The sequence below is a fragment of the Propithecus coquereli genome, unplaced genomic scaffold (genome assembly GCF_000956105.1).
Source record: "Propithecus coquereli isolate 6110/MARCELLA unplaced genomic scaffold, Pcoq_1.0 Scaffold459, whole genome shotgun sequence".
Taxonomy (NCBI): domain Eukaryota; kingdom Metazoa; phylum Chordata; class Mammalia; order Primates; family Indriidae; genus Propithecus; species Propithecus coquereli.
The window spans coordinates 3,188,115-3,208,023 of NW_012150385.1; the positions used below are offsets into that span (position 1 = coordinate 3,188,115).

A 19,909-nucleotide genomic window follows, 5' to 3' on the forward strand; every position below is an offset into this window, starting at 1 on the left:
ACTTCATGACCACAGACCTCAAGTGTACCCTTCACCTGAACCCAGAGACCATACTAGACTTTCCTTGCCCGTTTCCTCTCCTACTCTTCACACCTTCTCTCTCCTCCAACCTTCTATACTATTCCCTGTGCTCATTCTCAATGGATGGCTCCCCTTGCCATTTCACTGTGAATAGAGAACCTGTCAGAAAAAAACTTTCGCAAGTTTGAGGGTCTTCTACACTCTACCTTCTATTGGGCCCCCAAAATGAGAACATGAGCTAATCAAGTTTCACAGGGCCCTCTCTGCTCTCCCCAGAGTAGGATGGCCAGTAGGGGAGAAGGCAGCCATTGGAACGTGGCCCTGAGCAGGGCTTTACGTCAGGCTATGTCGAAGTCAAAGGTTGTGCCCTCACCAGCAGAGGAGAGGAATCCACTCCCAGTCAAATCACCTTGTTTTCTTTCATTCAGCCTTGTCACACCATTCTTGAAACTGCCCGTGTCCTTAGATCAAATTGAGGGGCGTTCAGGACTTGAACCTTTCAATCCGCAACACATTCCAAGCAACTGCCCAGTGCTAGGTCCTGAGGTGGATGCAAGGGACACAGAGATAGATGACATGCTAGCTAGCCTGGAAGGTCGCTCAGACCAGATGATCAGTGGCAGGTTTACATGAAACTAATGGATCTTAAGCTTCAGGGCCCCTCGCTTGCATGGGCTCCTGGGAGAGCAGGGAGTTGCTGAAAGGTATGGAGTGTTCCAGGTGGAGAAGGGAAGCCACCTTGAGATCAGGAAATAATTCTGTGTAAGTGTTTCTAACAAATTGCCTAAAAAAAAAAAAAAGAGAGAAAGAGAGAGACAGAACTTTCCCAAGTTCCCTCTCAAATCTACCCAACTATTGGCATCTGAGCCCACAGAGTCTGCCTTCTCATCCCCAAAATCAACCCCTCCACCTGTGTGCTGGATCCTACCCCATCCCCACCCCTTTGTCTACTCAGGGACCTGGCACCATCTCCTGGGTCATCAAATTTTCTCTCTCTATTGGATATTCCCGTCAGCATGCAAATACGCTATCATTTCATCCATCTTACAGGAAAAATTATCTTTTCAATCTTACATCCCCCTCCAACTACTGCCTCTTTGCACAGACATAAGCAAAAGGCCTCAAAAGAACAGCCTATCTTTGCTGTCTCTGATTCCTCTTCTCATATTTTCTTTTGAATCCACTGAATCTGCCTTTTACTCCCATCTGCCATGTTTCTCAAGATCACCAAAGACCCACACACTGTTAAATCCAACAACTAGTCTTCACTTTCCTGGCCTGTCGGTACCACTTGACACAGCTGGCCTCTTCCTCCCGTGGAATGACTTTCTTTACTTGGCTTCTCCTGATTTTCTTCTGACGTCATTATCTGCTCCTTCTCAGGCTTTCGCTAGTTCTTCCTCCTCTCTCAAAATATAAATCTCATTGTCCAAGAGTACAGTCCTCTTCTATACCAATACTCACTCCCTTGGTGAGCTCATCTACACACACTGATGTACTGAGGATTCCCAAGTTGAGATCTTTGCCTAGATAGATCTCTCCCTAAATTCCAAACAAAGAAATCCAACTTCTGTTGGAGATTGCTAAAACTGGAACTCCTGAGTTTCCCTCCACCACAGCTGCTCCTCCCCTAGTCTTCCACATCTCCTCAGTAAATGCTAACTTGTTTCCAATAGCTCAGGCCTAAAACCTTGCAGTCTTCTTTAAGAACCCTCTCTTTCTCCACTCCACCATTAACCTAAAGCAAAAATAATTAAAGTTAACACTGCATTGTACTCACTATGCTCCAGATGCTATTCTTTTTTCTTTCTTTCTTTTTTATTGTTTGTAAAGACAGTCTCTATCTGTCACTGAGGCTGGAGTGCAGTGCCATGATCGTGGCTCACTAACCTCAAACTCCTGGCCTCAAGCAATCCTCCTACCTTGGTCTCCCAATGTGCTGGGACTATAGGTGTAAGCAGCTGTGCCCAGCCCAGATGTTATGCAAAGACCTTTACATATATTCATTCACTTGATCTTCATAGCAACCCTAAGAGGTAAGCAGTACTATTACCATCTCTATGTTTTAGATGGAGAAACTGAGGTATGGAGAAGTTTGGAAACTTGACCAAAGTCACGAAGCTATTAAATGATGGAGCCAAGACTGAAACCCAAGCAATCTGGCTCTAGGCACTAAAACTATGCCATCTGTCTTTCTCCTGATCTAGCAACAAAATCAGATGGCAGAAAATCCAACACTGTGCTTTAAAAATGTTTCTCTGCCTTGTTTAATGCTTTATCCCTAGTGTTTAGGATAGGGCTTGATATGTATAAGGAACTTAACTATTTGATAAGTAAATGGATAAAAGTTAGTTCACCTCTCTGAGCCCCACTTTCTTTATCTATAAAATAGTGTCACACCACCTATGTATAAAGAGAAATAAAATAAAGAAGGTCAATAAATCACTTAGCAAATGTTTGGTATAGAGCAAGTCCTGCAATCGTCCCATTACGTACAAGTGATATACACAGTGCACAGAAGGAAGGATTACTTCCATTCAGGGATGACTTCAAGGATATGTCAAAGGGCTCTGAGGGATGAACAAGAACGTACCCAGGGATGGGGACAGGACTGAGGATTAGTGAGACAGAGGCAAAGGAAGGGCACTGTGAGGGGAGATGTTACAAACCACAGGCAGGCAGTGAGCTAAAAGTACTTTGGTATTACTAGCAGTGAAGTATAGGGAGGAAACAGAAGGATTATAAAGGCAAACAAAACACGTTTTTGGTATACCCCATTCTGCTGCCAATTTTATGCTGTTAAAAGTGATGTTCAAAACTAGATTCTGGTAAACATAAAATATTTTTGTATATATGTATGTATGTATGAATTTGTTTTTAAAGAGACAGGGTCTCACTCTGTCACCTAGGCTGGAGCACAATAACGTGCTCATTAGTTCATATCCCTGAACCCCTGGGCTCAAGTGATCCTCCTGCTCAGCCTCCGTAAGTAGCTGGGACTACAGACACACACAACCACGCCTGGCTAATTTTTAGTTCTCAAAACAGAACTGTCTTTAAGGCAAAATTTTAATTTCCAATTTAAGGATGGTAATGGAAATAGTGGACTTGACATTTAAGAGCTGAGTAAGTACTTACTCTGAGCACTGTCTCCCCATCTGAAAACCAGGTAAATAACAGTCCTCCCTAACTTCTGTAATGATTACCTAAGCGTCACCTGCTCCATGACGTTGCTATGGAACCACTCTAGGCCCTGAACTGACCCACGTGATGTTGGTACATACTTCCTTTGCAGCACCAGCAACTTTTTTCAAATAAACTTTTTATTCTGGAATAATTTTAGATGTACAGAAAAGCTGCATTTGAACAGAGACTTCCCAGTTTCCTTCACTGTTAACACCTTACATTACCATGGTATATTTGTCAACTGGTACATTCCTATTAACAAAATCCCAGACATTACTTGGATTGTGCCAGTCTAATGTCCTTTCTCTGTTCTAGGATCCCATGCTGCACTTAGACCAGTAACATTTGGGTGCTCATTTGCTTATTGTGTTCTAAACAACATGTAGGTAGAGGCTTTACTCACTCTCTTTGCATCCTCAGTGCCCACCCAGCACAGTGCCTGGCACACACTAGGTGCTGTAAGTTTAGTTTCTTAACTCTATCCCTAGTCATTTTTACTTAGTTTCTTGTTGCTTTTATGTAGGAAAACTGCTCAAGCCAAAAGTCTGGATGTCAGCCTGATTCTTTTTTTTTTTTCTCATTTCCTCCATCCCATGCATCAGCAAGTCCTATTCATGTGACCTACAAAATGAGAATCAAGGGAGCACCTCTCCCCTCTCAACTCCCACCACCCTGGCCAAGCTGCCACTATCTCGTGTTTGGAAGACAGTTTTCCCTCTTGGCCCAGCCAATGCTCTCTCTATATCAAACCAGAATGATTTCCTTAAAACTCTATCATGTCCCTCCCCTGTTTGCAATGATTCTATTACTCGCAGAATGCAATACAAACTCCTGATCTCAGCTTACGCAGCCTTCGGGATTTACTCCCTCCTCCCTCTCCAACCTCCCTGTACCTCTCTCTCTGCCACCTCCGAGGCTCGACCACACTGGCTGCTTTTTGACTCTTCAGGCCCATCAAGCTCATCCCTACCCTTGGAATTTCAGATTAGCTGGTCCCTACACCTGGAATGGTTTCTTCTTGATCCCTGCATGGCTGGCTTCTTCTTGTCATTCAGAGTTCAGATTAAATCCTCCCCCCTCAGAGAGGCCTTTTCTGACCACCGTTACACTCAATCATCCTGCTGCTTTCTGCATCACACTTCTGTTGGTTGCTCATTGTTTATCTCCTTCAACTTGAATGTAATGAGACTTGATCTGGGTGGTTACAGAGGTGTCATATATATGTCAAAATTTAGGATGTGAGGGCGATCTGGCTGCGACATCTGTCACCCCATTGATTGTCAGGGTTGATTCAGCTGATCTGGTTGGCTAGGTGGGTGTCCCCTTCCTCCCTCACTGCTCCATGTGTGTCCCTCCCAAAGCTGTGCACTCGGTCGAAGAGGACAGCCTTTCCCTCTAGAGGAGGTCTGGTCTTCAGTCAAGGGTATACGAGTAGCTACTCTCCCCTGCTAGAAACTCCAAACAAGCTCTCAAGGTGTCACATATACGTCAAAATTCATCCAGCTATACACTTAAGACGTGTGTACTTCACTGCATATAATAAGCTATACCTTAAAAATAGTAACAACAAAATAAAATCTATTAGAGTTAGGGCCTTATATATCATGTTTACTGCTAAATCCTCAGTTCCTTGAACAGCACATAAGAGGCAGTCAACATCACTTCAAAAAAAATCAATAAATACCTGCCAAGTGACACACCCAAAAAATATAAAGGAGAAAAGCAAGAACAGATTAGAAGGGGGGAAAAAAAACAGTCAAGAACATACAAGGGCAATAGCATCAGTAGGAGAAAACCGCGTGGACAGAACGACTCTACCCAAAGATGCAATTCAAAAGACACTCAGGTGGACATGACCATAGCTCAAAATGCTGGCTGTAACTAAAGGTAGCAATCAATAATTAGGTCCTGTGAGGCTTACTGTATTTCCAGGACTGAGCTAAGTATTTTGGAGGAAAATAGTAATTTTTAAATTGTTCCAATATATAAAGACCCTCTGGAGAAGTAGTAAGTCTAAAAAGGAAAAATAAACACCTCCTATCTTTTATGACATTGCAGATTTTCCATGTATTGTGTCTGATGTCTGATAATATGAACTAAACTGAATTCTTTCAACAACCATATACATATATACAAGGCATCGATTTTCTGTGTTAAGATAAAGTGACCATGCCACTCATACAACAGGGCATAAGACCTCAAGTATCAGAAGAGAGATGATGACATTTGGTCAGAAAAAAAGCATCTCTTCTTACAGGACTTTGCAGAATCATGGATACCCTCTTCTTCTGCTCCATCATATTGAAGTCCTGACGAAGGTCTGGTGCCATGTTCCTCTCCCGCAGGTATTCTGGATTGTTCTCATCCACCCTGTCGAAGTACCTCTCCTTATGAGGCGCTGTGGTCGGGGGTGGTGAGGTCACCACTGCAGCCCGAGTATCACCATTCATTGTACAATCTTTCTAAGTACCTATAGAAACAAAATAAATTATTGTTTTCAAATCAATGTCCAATAGTGTTTCATAATGAGCGCATCCCCCTGACAAATACCATCTTCACCAGGAGGGCAGTCTGACAGACAGTAGGAGCCATGACCTGTAAGGCTTCTTTGTGGCCTCGGAAGCACATGGCTGATCAGCTATCTCCTGCCCTTCCACCAACCAATGGCATATTTTGTCCTGGCCATTGTTCTTCAGAACACAAGAGAATAATCTAACAAAGCAATTATGTCCTCTGCTAACTTCAAGAACTAAGTATTAAACTTGCAACCACATGATACTTGAAAGTCATGATTTATTCCACACAGGATCTGCTAACAGTAGCACAGTTCATTTTGGAAGAAATCTGATTTCTGATATTTTTCCCAAAAAGTATTAGCAGGTCTTACAAAGAATTCCCTGAACAGATCAATAGAAAAGAAGCTGTTCACACATCTGTACTCATACAAATGGGAAATACCCACCATTAACATCACCTTTTTAGTTAAAGAACAACAGTAGGTACCAGAAATGTTAAAATGCCCCAGTTTATCAACAACCTAAAAAGATGCCAAAATGGCTCAAATTTAAAAGTCTGTTAATATGGCAAATGACTTTACATTCTTTTTAATCCCAGTCTTTTATATGAAACAATGTTCAAATGCACTAAATTATGTTCATCTTTAACTACTAAATCTTTAGGCAGGACCTTTACTAATCACACAAAGAGTTTCAATTTCTAATCTGGTTCCATAAAGCATGACAGCAGTGTTTACTGAGCATCTATTATGTCCAGGTATTTTGTGCTGGGCACAAAAATTAATTGGACATGGTCTACACTTCAAGACAGACTCGCTGTGAAAGGCAGAAGTGTTGATTTGGGAGTAATCAGCATACATATGATAGTTAAAGGCACTAGAGGGGAAGAAAATGGCCAAGAGAAGATTATAAATTGAGAAGAGGGAGCAGAACCAACACCTACAACAGTTTCCTGCATATTGTGGGTTTCTAATAAAAAAATGTTCTAACACATGACGAATAAGAAGGAAAGGATGAATGAAGAGTCAAGATGAGAAACAGCCTCAGAAGCCACAGGCAGAGCTTCAACGGTGTGTGAGTGACTGACAGTTCCTCAAGCAAGAGATAAACAAGGTAGGGATTTTGAAGGGTTGATTAATTTAGCAACTAAAAAAGTGACTGGTGCCCCTTTTCCTTACACCATACACAAAAATTAATTCCAAATGGATCACAGCAAAAACTATCCAATACTGTAAAATGGGAAACAAAGTCTCAGGGCCACCCCAATTAAACTCCTCATGCAAAAGAGAAAGTAAAAGCCTCAGGCACCTGTGAAGAACTGGCCCCAGATCATTCATTAAGGAAATTCCTTGCTGGAATCTCATAAGGACATGCAAATTGTAACTATGTCTAGCATCTAAAACTAAAGCATGTTCAATTTACACACTAATAATGAATTACAAGTTTATCTTTACATGGAACAGAACTGAAACAAGACAGAATCAGACATTCTAACATCTACCTGGGGACATCTACATAACTGATGCTTCCTTCACTCCCTTTTTCTCTTCTTTGTCCTCATTTTACGTAAAATGTAGAGTTTGTGGGCCTCACAAGAATGTAACCACTTTGCCTCATCAGCCCCACACCCTGTCTATTTTCCTTCTCTCTGTATCCCTTCAAAATGGTAAAGGTTCCAACTTCTCCTTTGGAAAGACAGCCACCGCTTGTCTGCAGTTCACGTTTTTCCAGAGTGCGTCCTCGACGTTGGTTTAATAAACCTCCATTGACTGAGATTTTTTGCCTCAGTCATTTACTTGGGTCGACAAATGTTGACCACAAAGGGACCTCTGAGAAGAGTTTGGCCTTCTTAACCTGTAGCAATTTTCCAATTGGTCCCTTGGTACCAGCTAGAGCTCCTTACCGCTCTGACCCATTGGGCAATTCACTGAGGTTTTGGGCTGCTCCCTCCAGAGATCCCCGGATCTCTGAACTTTGCAGTTGAGATCTGAGATTTACTCTGCCATGCAACTCCTTTAGGGAGTTTTGCTCACTTCTGGTAAGGAAGGCAAGTTTCCTGCTTCTGTGACAATGGGGAGCAGGCTCAGCTTGGGCCCCATCTCCAGGGAAGGAGCTGGTCTGGGATTTCATTTTAGAATTTGATAGCTGAGAATTAAGGCTTATTGCCAGCTGGCTATAACTTCTCCTTATGCTTAGCGATATCAACAATATTAATTATGCAATCGCTCTTTTTTTTCCTGTTTTTGGTTTTAGTCTTATTTTACATTAGATTTGACCAATTATGGAAAACAATGCCTCTAAAATTAACTAAAACCTCCACAGCTGCAATACACCAGCCAGTAAAAAAAAAAAAAAATCAGCATAGCTGACTACAAAATATATTTCTTCAACATATTTTGAGATGCATGCTACAAGCTGTCTGTGTACACATCTCTATAGATGTCTTTTCACACTTGCAGAGAATATCCATTAATACTGCCAAGACTTTCCTTTACCTAAACTAAAAAAGATTAACTGACAGTCCCATACCATTAAAGTTTTAAAAGGAAACATTTACTTTACTCTTCCTGAGGACTACGAACTATGAGACTTTATTTGCATAACAAGAGTCCCTTTGCTAACCTCTTTCTCTTCTCCTTCCCAACCCTGTTTTGCTAGGTTTTCATTCTAAAGGCTCCCATGTATACATGTTAAAAATTGATTCAAATGTCTTTTTCTCCAAGCTTACAGAAATCTTACCCTTATGGTCAGACTGACTAAGATTAAACAGATTTGTCTGTACAGTTTTTTATTAAAATTAAGTTTAACATTTAATACACTAATGCAAAGATTTAAAAATTGGTTTACTCTTTTAAACAAAATTTCCATGTAATATTAATAAAAACAAATTTTTTTCCAACTTTTGAGTAAACTGCAAAAAAAAAAAGAGGGGAGAGAGAGAAAGAAATTCAGTTTACCTTCTTTATTAGCTTGCTTTTCAGTTTGTCTTTATTAGGTCTATTTGTTTGGGAAATTGAGTCTCCTGTCTACTAAAGAGTAAAGTTCTTACCTTTAAAATCTCTGAATTATCACTTTGGCTGAATACATGACTATTATCTTACAGGAATCTGTAATTCTGCTTTATGACAAGTGTTTTAATCATTTGATATTTGACAAACTTGTCAAAATCAAAATTTTAAATTCAATCTTTTTGACCTCAAACTAGTTTTTTTTAATAACGTCTAAGAGAGACATATTCGGCTTATTTGGTATGCTAAAACTACACAGAAAGCATTGTCAAATATAAAATGGTATTTAAATTTCTTTGGGTTATATTTGTATAAACATGTTATTAATATGTGTTTCAAAACTGTACAGATTCCTAAAATTCTGATGTGTCTTGGTGTATGAGAAATAATTCAAAGGTGGCCTTGTTAATCAAGTAGCCTAACAGCAGAAAATAAACTATCAATAAACTATCAAACAGAAAGAGAAATAAACTAACAGCACATATTGCCCCTTTGAAGAGAAAACTCATAGCACAACTGCCCTTTGTTTTCTTTGATTAAACATCTGGGGCGCAACTTGTTATCTCCAAGAGTTTGTTTTTCACAGCCTTGAAGAGCTCTAAGCTGATAACAGGGCTGTGAGCTCCCACTCCAGCCCTTTGTCTCAGTTCCAGCCAAAACCAGATGTCAAGGACTGATAAAGTTCAGCCTTACAGAGAAAAGAAAAAAAAATTAAAAAGCACATGCAGCAGTTTCACAGCCATTTTGCCATCAGTTGGCTGCAATCACGTTTTTTCTTTCTCTTTGCCTCCAAATAAAAACCCCAAACCTTCTATCCGCTGTGCTGACACTTTCTTTTCCTTCTTTCCTGTCATGCCCTTCCCACCTTTGGGAAGTAAAATAAACTTTCTTTTTATTTCTTTAAAATGTGTTTCTTCAAAACTATTCTATTCCCGGTGTGAGAATTCTTTCTCCAACCGGTACCATGAGCTCCCCGCGAGTCCCCACTATAATAATTATCATTATTATGTTAAACTGTTATGTGCCAAAGAAATAGCCAAATTTCCCTGTCAATTGTCTCTTTAACCATGGCTATTTTAAGACTTTTTGTTACAATTATTTTAATTCTTCCCTAAAAATACTTTTTAACTAACTACAGTTCAGAATTTTCTTCTTCAAGAAAATTCATAAGAAGGACTCTGACAAGTGCTCTTACATACAAGTTTCTGATAACATTAAAGATCATACAATTTAGACTAAATCCTGAATTCTTTCCTGGCTACAAGTCTCCAAATGTTTTCAAACTTTTCTTCCATTTTTCTGACTGGAACTCAATGAAATTTGCTACCACCTTTTTCCTGAGGCCCTGCAAGCACACCTTGTGATATACAAACTCCAGCATAAACTATTCCAAATAGTAACATTTATTTTTTGTTTAAAAGCTACTTCCACTTTAACTGAAGATGCTTCAAGTTTAATACCTCGACACTTCATCTAGATACTCTAAGGGCTCTAAAGAAATTGGCTTACTTTAAAGAAAAAAAAAAAACTGGTATGTTCGTGACGATTGCTAGCCCAACCTCAAACAGAACAAAAAAATTAATAACATAAAACTGAACTAAATTTTTTGTCTATGTTTAAAACGCTGCTGTTTCTTTTGCGTGTGTGTGCTTTGTTTTCCAGAAATTAAGAAAACTTTTTCCTTCTTTGAGCTATTTATAGCTGACAACAAATTGGTAAAGTTTTGTAAACAATTTTAAACATTATTTTTTACTTGATTTCTCCAAATTTTAAAACTATTTATAAATGTTCACATTTTATTGGCAATATAGTTATTTGCATAAATTCAATAAGAATCTTTTCTTTTATAACAGCAGAGTTTTAGAAATTCTAGTTACTTTACCAAAGCTTTGACTGGAATGGCATATTTTCAGATACGCGCCGACCATTTTAACGAGTTAGACTGACTTTATAAGGCCAACAGGAGCCCTTTGAAGACGGCCTGCTACTTCATCTATGACTGTGGTCCCCAACACTCAGCCTGCGGCCCTATACTGGCTATGGCCTGTTAGAAACCACATAGCAAGAGGTGAGTGGTGGCAAGCAAGGGAAGCTGCATCTGTATTTACAGCTGGTCCCCATCACTAGCATCACTACCTGAGCTCCACCTCCCCCCTCCTACCCCCACAATCCATGGGAAAACCGTCTTCCATAAAACAGGTCCCTGGTGCCAAAAAGATTGGGGACCGTTGATCTATGACATTTCCAGATCTGTGATAAGTAAAGAATGTCACTTTCTGACAAGTCCAAGAACCCCAAGTTACACTGGGACCTCAAAAAGAGGAATTTACCCAATTCATACAGGTATTTACAGGCATAGTTAAATCCTTAGCTTGGCTCAGCACAAGAGGCTTTTAAGTCTAACCTTAAATTCCTTACAAAAAAGTTCCAGCAAAGCCAATAAAAAAATGAAAAAAGAAAAAGCCTATATGGTTAATAATTATTCTTGCTGTACTTTCCACAAATAATCAGGCTAAATATAATGAGGCTAAAATTTATTTTGCAAATAAACTGGTCCTACATGATTTGTCTTTATTAAAAATGATAAAGAGAAAAAATATTTCAGAAAAAATATAGTGAACTCATTATTAGATTCTAGAGTTGTCCATAATTTTTGAGTTTTGTTATTTACCTATAATTTTTTGACATTGGTCCTTCTTGACTTAATTTTTCTCACCTGAGGGACATGATCTCCTAAAAATGAAACTTCCTGGTGATTTAGGATTAGATTAAAAGATACAATCACAAATTCATGTCTTCTACAATGCTTTCTCCAAAAGATTTTAAAGAACAGGAGGGAATACAAAAAGTCTCAGGGCCTCCAGCTCCTTATGCAAAAAAGAAGGTAAAGGCCTCAGGTACCTGTGAAGAACTGGTCCCACAGAGCATTTATTAAGGAAATTCCTTGCTGGCCTCCTATAAGCAAGGAGGACATGCAAACTGTAACTACACCTAAAAGTAAACCATGTTTGTTCCACACTAATAATAAATTACAAGTTTATCTTTATAGGTAACAACTGGAGACAAGACAGAATCAGACATTCTTCCACCTACCCAGGGACATCTACATATTGATGCTTCCTTCACTCCTTTTTTCTCTTCTAACATTCACCTTATTTTATGTAAAATGTAGATTTTGTGGGCCTCACAAGAATGTAACCACTTTACCTCATCAGACCCATGCCCACCCTGCCTTTTTACTTCTCTCTGTATGCCTTCAAAATGCTGAAGGTTCCAATTCACCCTTAGGAAAAACAGCCGAAGCTTGTCTGTGGTTCGTGTTTTTTGCTATTTTTTTCCCAAGTGTGTCTTCAACTTTGGCTTAATAAACCTCTATTGACTGAGATTTTTGCCTCAGTCATTTACTTGAGTCGACAATACTGAAACTGTCTATATTAAAATAATGTAGAGCCATAAGGCATAAATAGTAATCGAAGTCTGATTTTTATAAAAAATTTAGCTAGAGCCAGAAGTTAACCAGCCATTGTTCCCTAACTTCCTTACTGCTGTGACTGGTTACTGCTTAATGGCTCTATCCTCCCTGATAGGTGCAAGATTGTGACTTCCCCCACTACTTGTCTAGATAACACTGCTGCTGTAAAGTCCAAAGTGCTTCTATAGATAACATCACTATCATAAAGCCCAAGACTTGAGCTTCTCTAGATAACATAAAGCCTACGACTGGTTTTTGAAGTATTAATATTTTTCAGACTGTGCATTCCGGGGGAGACCCACTGACGCCAACCAGACCGTGGATAGGCATGGGAATAGATCCAACAGCCTTGAGACTCCCCCACCCCCAGGAAATCTCCCAACTGAGAAGATAATTTCTGCTTCCCAACCCTATGAGTTCATCCTCCACCAATCAGCAGACCCAATTCCCTAGCCCTTTGCCCGCCAAACTATCTTTAAAAATCCCTTCTCCCAAATTCTCTAGGAGATGGATTTGAGAAATTCCTCCCATCTCCCTCCGTGGTGTCTGCTATAACCCCTGCTGTCTCACTGTATTGGCTTCCGCTTGAGCAGCCACAATGAACTTGGTTGGGCTGTAACAATACTTAGAAGAAAACAAAGGAGTATATATCTTTGTGACCCTGATTTAGGCAGTCTTCTTACATGACACCAAAAGGACAAACAAAAAAGAAAAAAAGAGAGATAAATTGGACTTCCTCAAAATTAAAAATGTTTGTGCTTCAATGGATGCCATCAAAAAAGTGAAAAGACGACTCCCAGAATGGAAGTAAATATCTGCAAATCATATGTCTCTGAGACTTGCATCCAGAATATACAAACTCTTACAACTCAATAATTAAAATCATCTTTAATCTTTAAAAACCCTGAAAACCATCAAGTGGATGTGAGGCAGAGCACAATAACTGCCTAGTAGAGCTATGCCTAAATTCATGTTCCACAAAGTCATGAGATATAATAATTATTTTAAGCTGCAAAGTCTTAGGACGGTTTGTTATGCTACAAAAGATAACTAAAACAATGCTAACAACAGTAAGGGAAAAGAGGAGAAATGACAGCAGCCAGAATTGTATGTAACTGATCCTCTTAATTTCCCTATTTGTTGATATATTAATAGTATTATTTTCCTCACTTTAAAGATGAGGAACCTTAGGTCACTCAGCTAAGAAATAACAGGGCTGGAATTCAAACCAAGGCCATCTGACTTCAGAACTTTTGTTCTTAACCTGTAAGCCATAACATGGATGATAATGATGACAGTGATGGTGGCCAAGGCAAAATCCATGAAATGCAAGTGAACAATGTCCCTGAAGGGATGGATAGAGGGCATAGATGCAGACTGGCCTTGAACAGGCCCCAACTTTGTGAGTCTGGGAATTACCTGGGAATCAAGTTAATACACAAATTCAGATTCATTCAGTCTGGGGTAGCACCTGAAATTCTGCATATCTAGGAAGTTCCCAATTGATAGCAATGCTGCTGGACTTGAACCACACTTTAGATAGCAAGGCTTTAAAGAATAGTTTGTTCATGCAAAAAGTATTTTTATTGTGGTGCCAACAGCCAAAGGATCAGGGGAAGAAATAAGTTTTCTTTTTTCTAAGAAAAAGATGTATTAGGATATTGCTCTTCTAAACCTAAAGACATGACAGAAATAACAGCATGCTTAAAGTGGTACTATTTCAAAGACTTAAAGTATGAAAACAATGGGGACCAAATATTAACATAGAATAAATGAACTAATGACCTAAGTGGAATCTTTAAAACTTATTTTCTAAATATATCCTTTAAAATTTTTTATTTAATCTGTTAACTCAATCTATTTATTTTAATCTAGCCTGTTCCAAAAGAATGACCCAAAGAACAAAATGTTTGTCTGACAAAATTTCCTCATTAGATGTAAATGAAGCTGAACATTCTGAGCCAATAATAATTCTACTTCAGTGTTTCCAAAAAAAAAAAAAGACAAAAGGATATACAGCATTGTAAGATCCAATTTTAAGCCATTTCATCTGTAAATAAAGACATGGGCATGCATTTCAGAGGCAACTATAGCTAGTTCCTGGTTATCAGAACATACAGAAAGAAAAGAATCTTTGTAAAACCAACATGTTTAAGATAAGGCAGGACTGCTTTGCTCTTATTACAAATTGTCTTGTGAATGGGATAAGATAAAGACTGCAGACCAGGTACCTATGTATTCCATTCCTTCAATAAGGAAGTCTATAAACTTAAATCAAAATCAAAGTATAAATATTCTGAGCTCAATCATCAAGATTAAACAATTCTTTTTTTTTTTTTTTTTTTAAGAGACCAGGTCTTGCTCTGTTGCCAAATGCAGTAGCATCATCATAGCTCACTGTTGCCTTGAATTCCTGGACTCAAGCAATCCTCCTGCCTCAGCCTATTGAGTAGCTGAGACTACAGGGGTGTGCCACCACGCTCAGCTAATTTTTTATTTTTTGTAGAGATGGGGGTCTCACTATGTTGCCCACACTGGTCTCGAACTCCTGGACTTAAGGGCCTTGGCATCCCAATGTCTGGATTACAAGTGGTGCCTGGTCTATGATTCTACTTTTTAAGTACAAACCTGTAATTAGTTTTTGTCAATTATGCCTTCAGGTTTCATTAACTTAGTTTGTGTGTAAGACAGCAAACTTTTCCAAGATCTCTACAAAGAAGTTAATACTTAATCCAAAAACTTTTTTTAAAGTGAAAAATACACATGCAAAAAAATTTGACATTATTTAGATTACCTTAAAACAAATTTAAAATAATTTAAAAGTAGGAACAATCTTATATTCAACAACAAATGTAACACAAACATAAAGCATAAATCTGCTCAATATTATGGAACCTATGGAGCTTCTTCAGCATAATATATATAAGATTAAAACATTAAGTAAAAAACTATAATATTTCTTATTCTATAATATAATGTAATTATACAGACAAGATGGTGTAATGGCAAATAAGCTGGATTAAAGTTGAGTAAATTAATAAAAGTATGGATTAATATTTATCTCAATATTCCATAACCTTGCTACAATTTTACTTGTGTAATAAATTTTAAGATTTCACTGTGAACTAAAAGAAAATCCTGAGCCCTCTGCTAACTGAACAGACCCCTCTTGGCCAAGAGGATCCCAGAAACACCTTAACACTGAGTTCCCAGCAATGCTGGGATGGGAAGAATAAAGCACACTTGCAAATGTGCAAGGTTTCTCTTTTTCATAAGCATTCCTGACTTAGCTTGTTGCTTCTGTATATTTGACCATCCTGCTCAGTATAAAATTTTGTTCCTTTTGCCTGTCCTTTGAAGCACATGTGCATGGCTTCTGGTCCGGGTTCTGGTTTCCACCCTGTTGGAGTGGCTGCCCCACAGGCTGCTACCCTTTATGAGAAAGTATAAATTTCGTTCATTTTTTTAGTTAACATCGCCATTTGCAATACACTGACAGCTAAATTAACGAAAACATAGGGAATAATATTTTCAAATAAACAAACATACACAACAGAAAACAAAAGTCTGGATGAACCTCAACAAACAAGCGTGGTCTGCCCATGTCACCTCTCATTTCTCCACGTCTTCCCAACCCAACAGATATCACTCAAATCTAGATCATCTTCGCAAACCTCGTAGACACATAATAGCCTCCTAATCAATCGGTTTCTCTACTTCTCCTAACAACCCCTACAGCAACCCATTCTCCAAAACTTGGCCCAAGAGTTTTAAACTGTAAGCCAAGGCCAGGCACTGTGGCTCATGCCTTGTAATCCTAGCACTTTGGGAGGCCAAGGTGAGAGGATCACTTGAGGCCAGGAGTTAGAGACCATCCTGGGCAAGAGCAAGACCCCGTCTCTACAAAAAGTAGAAAAATTAGCCAAGTATGATAGCACAAGCCTGTAGTCCCAGCTACTCAGGAGGCTGAGGCAGAAGGGTTGCTTGGGCCTAAGAGTTTGAGGTTATAGTGAGCTACAATGATGAGACTGCACTCTAGCCAGGGTAACAGAGCGAGAACCTGTCTCAAAAACAAATAAATAAATAAAATATAAGTCAGATCATGTCACTCACTCCTCCATTTAAAACCTGACAGCTAATATGTGGACTTTAGTGGATCTTAACTGAAACAAACTGTAAAATAAAAGTCTAAGAATGACAGTTGAGACCACTAGAAGTTTGAACACTACTGGATTTTTTTTTTTTTTTTGAGACAGAGTCTCACTATGTTGCCCGGGCTAGAGTGCCGTGGCGTCAGCCTAGCTCACAGCAACCTCAAACTCCTGGGCTCAAGCGATCCTCCTGCCTCAGCCTCCCAAGTAGCTGGGACTACAGGCATGCGCCACCATGCCCGGCTAGTTTTTTCTTTAGTTGTCCAATTAATTTCTTTCTATTTTTAGTAGAGACGGGGTCTCGCTCTTGCTCAGGCTGGTTTTGAACTCCTGAGCTCAAACAATCCACCCACCTCGGCCTCCCAAAGAGCTAGGATTACAGGCGTGAGCCACGGCGCCCGGCCAACACTACTGGATTTTGATGGTATTAAGAAATTACTATTTAAAATTATAGGTGTGCTATTATTATGATTATATTAGATAAATACAGAAACATTTGTACATGAAATAATATCTGAAATTTGCCTTAAACTTATATGGGGGTAGGGTAAGTGAGGGTTACACAAAAGAAACAAGACTAGCCATGAGGTGAAGACCGTTGAAGCTGGAGGAAGGATAGCAAGGTTTATTATATCATGCTATCTATTTTGTATGAGTTTAAATGCACCATGATTCTCCTTGCTCTCAGAAAAAAGTACCTCCAGATCTTACATAAGCTAGTCTCTGCCTGCCTTCACATGGACATATTTCACCATGTTTTTTCAGACTGATACTACTGATATTAGGATGAAATGCTGTTTTAAGATTAACATCCAGGTTGGACCAGTGGCTCATGCCTGTATGCCAGCACTCTGGGAAGCCAGGAGAATTGCTGGAGGCCCGGAGTTTGAAACCAGCCTGGGCAACATGGTGAGATCTCATCTACACAAAAAATAAAAATGAAAAGATTATCCGGATATGGTGACAATCACCTGTAGTCCCCAGGAGGCTGAGGCAGGAGGATCATTTGAGGCCAGGAGTTCAAGGCTGCAGTGAGCTATGATTGCACCACTGCACTCCAGCCTGGATGACAGAGCAAGACCCTGTCTCTTTAAAAAAAAAAGATTAACATTATTTTGCTGATGTCCCAGAAGACACCATTCTGCCTAGTATATTATTTATTGAGCCAGAAATAACAAAGGATGCACTAGAATTTTCTTTCTTAACGAAGGTATTCCAGCCCCAGAATGATCCATCCTCGTTAAGTAAACCTCAATCAGAAACCAGACAAATTCATGCTTCTCTAAAATATCTAATGAACTAATTTGGAAAGATTTAATTATTTCTTGGCATCTCCCTTTTGGCACAGACATTTTTGCTAATGGGTAACTGTTCCAAATGTTCACATAACTTACTTCTGAATTCCTGAAGCCAGAACACTCAAACCAAAGATTCAAACAAGTAAGAAGGTGGCCATTAAAGAAATCCTCCGGGTAAAATGCCTGCTAGAAGACCCAGGCAGTCTTGTCAGTTTTTAAATGTTCTTAACACATTTCTCAGAAAGCATGATGACTGTCAGGCAACAAAGGAAAAGTCAGGAGGTATCAAGTATGCCTCGTGGTAATAAAAGTGGTATCCATCGCTGGTGTCCTTGGCCTTTGGAGTTGTCAACAGGAAAACAAAAAGAGAGGTAAACTCTGCAATATCTTCCCCTATTTCTATTAATTTCTGACACTTAATATATCCCCACTGGACATAAAAAGATACAAATAAGTAGGCAATGATAGACAAAATACTCTTGGAGCTATGACAGAAATCTACTCACAGTACATCAGCAGGGAGAAAGTGTCCAATGATGAGAGGGAGAAAGAACAGAATGTTATGGGTTGTACTATGTCCCTCCAAAACCCATATGTTGAAGTCCTAACCTCCAGTGCCTCAGAATGTGACTTTATTGGGATATAGGGCCATTGCAGATGTAATTAGCTATGGGGTTATACTGGAGTAGGGTGGGCCCCTAATCCAACATGACTGATGTCCTTATAAAAAGGGAAAATCTGGACACAGACCTGCAGAGGGAGAACACTGTGTGAAGATGAAGGCAGAGGTTGGGTGATGCATCTACAAACCAAGGACTGCCAGCGACCACCAGGAGCTGGAAGAGAGACCTGGAATAGATTCTCCCTCACAGCCTCAAAAGGCACCAGCCCTGCAAACACCTTGATTTCAGACTTCTGGCCTCCAGAACTGTGAGACAATACATTTCTGTTTAAGCCATCCAGTTTGTGGTACTTTGTTATGGCAGCCCTAGGAAAGTAATATAGACAGCTGTTGGGGAAGCCTCAAAGAGATGCTTTTACAGTTAATAAGGTGTTTGCCAGGTGGCTTGGGGAAGGCAGTAGTCAGCTGGTGAATGAACAGCTACTGAAGTTTTCTGGGTGGTTTTTTTTTTCTGAGACAGAGTCTCGCTCTGTTGCCTTGGTTAGAGTACAGTGGCGTCATCGTAGCTCACTGCCGCCTTGAACTCCTCGGCTCAAGAAATCCTCCTGTCTCAGCGTCCCAAGGAGCTGGTACTATAGGAGCGCACTATGATGCCCAGCTAATTTTTCTATTTTTAGTAGAGTCGGGGTCTCCCTTTTGCTCAGGCTGGTCTCGAACTCCTGAGCTCAAGTGATCCTCTTGCCTCAGCCTCCCAGAGTGCTAGGATTACAGGTGTGAGCCACCACGCCTGGCCACATCCACTGAGTTTTACAGAGGAGCAGCACAGAACAGGCAGCATAGTCCTCTAACTTTATACTTAGTGCCTGGCACCCAGCAGGTGCTCAATGAGTTTTTAATGACTTCAATGAACTATTCTCTCTCTTTCAAACCTTTCAGCCCTCACTTATCCTCAAGACCCAACTCAAATATTTCCTGCTCTGTGAAGGTCTCCCCAAGCCTGGCAATTGGCCTCCTGTGTGCCAAGATACTTCATTCTCCCCTCTTTTACAGCCATTTTCAAAGAGAATCCAATTATTTGTGCACATGTTTGCTCCATAGCCAGCCTGTGGGTGATGTACTTTCTGTGTCCAAGAAGAACAGGAGACATTTCCAACTCATTTCTGTAAATGAGCCCTGGGAGAGTGTTTCATACATAGTAAGGACTTTGTCCTTGAAGCAGGGTATATGCTACAAGGGATATCCTAACTTCTCTGGGATGAAGGGCTACATGAGGTTTATATCCAAGATGAAACGGCATCATCAGGACATACTCAATGAAATAGAAGGTGGAACCTTTGCTGGAAAGAGTAACAAGATTTTAAAAGACTTAGGGGATCCAACACTGATGGCTAAGCTAGACAAAGGGCTGGGAGTAGTGCAGCACAGTCAGCACATACCCTGGCCAGCACCTTGAGCAGAAGAGATATGGAAGCCCGGCCAGAAGCTACTTACAACTTTCAGAAAGCTGCAATCCTGGAAGGCGTGCTGCACTAGCCAATGAAACAGGAATCCCTAATATCTACTCGCAGGAGGAAGCCCAACATCTGGCACTGTCTCCCAAACAAAGCAGAGCACAACGTAATAACCGGTCACTGT

General features: G+C 39.9%; 1 protein-coding gene across 3 annotated transcripts in view; it reads right to left on the reverse strand.

The window, feature by feature from the left end:
• ADD1 (adducin 1 (alpha)) overlaps positions 1 to 19,909 on the reverse strand; it is a 99,461-nt gene that overhangs the window by 44,212 nt on the left and 35,340 nt on the right. For all 3 annotated transcript variants that reach the window (XM_012655041.1, XM_012655042.1, XM_012655043.1), the window contains one exon: positions 5,463 to 5,677. In XM_012655041.1, the coding sequence (XP_012510495.1) occupies positions 5,463 to 5,657 (195 nt within the window). In that variant the 5' untranslated portion in view covers positions 5,658 to 5,677. Of the gene's footprint in view, positions 1 to 5,462; positions 5,678 to 19,909 lie in introns of those variants that run through there.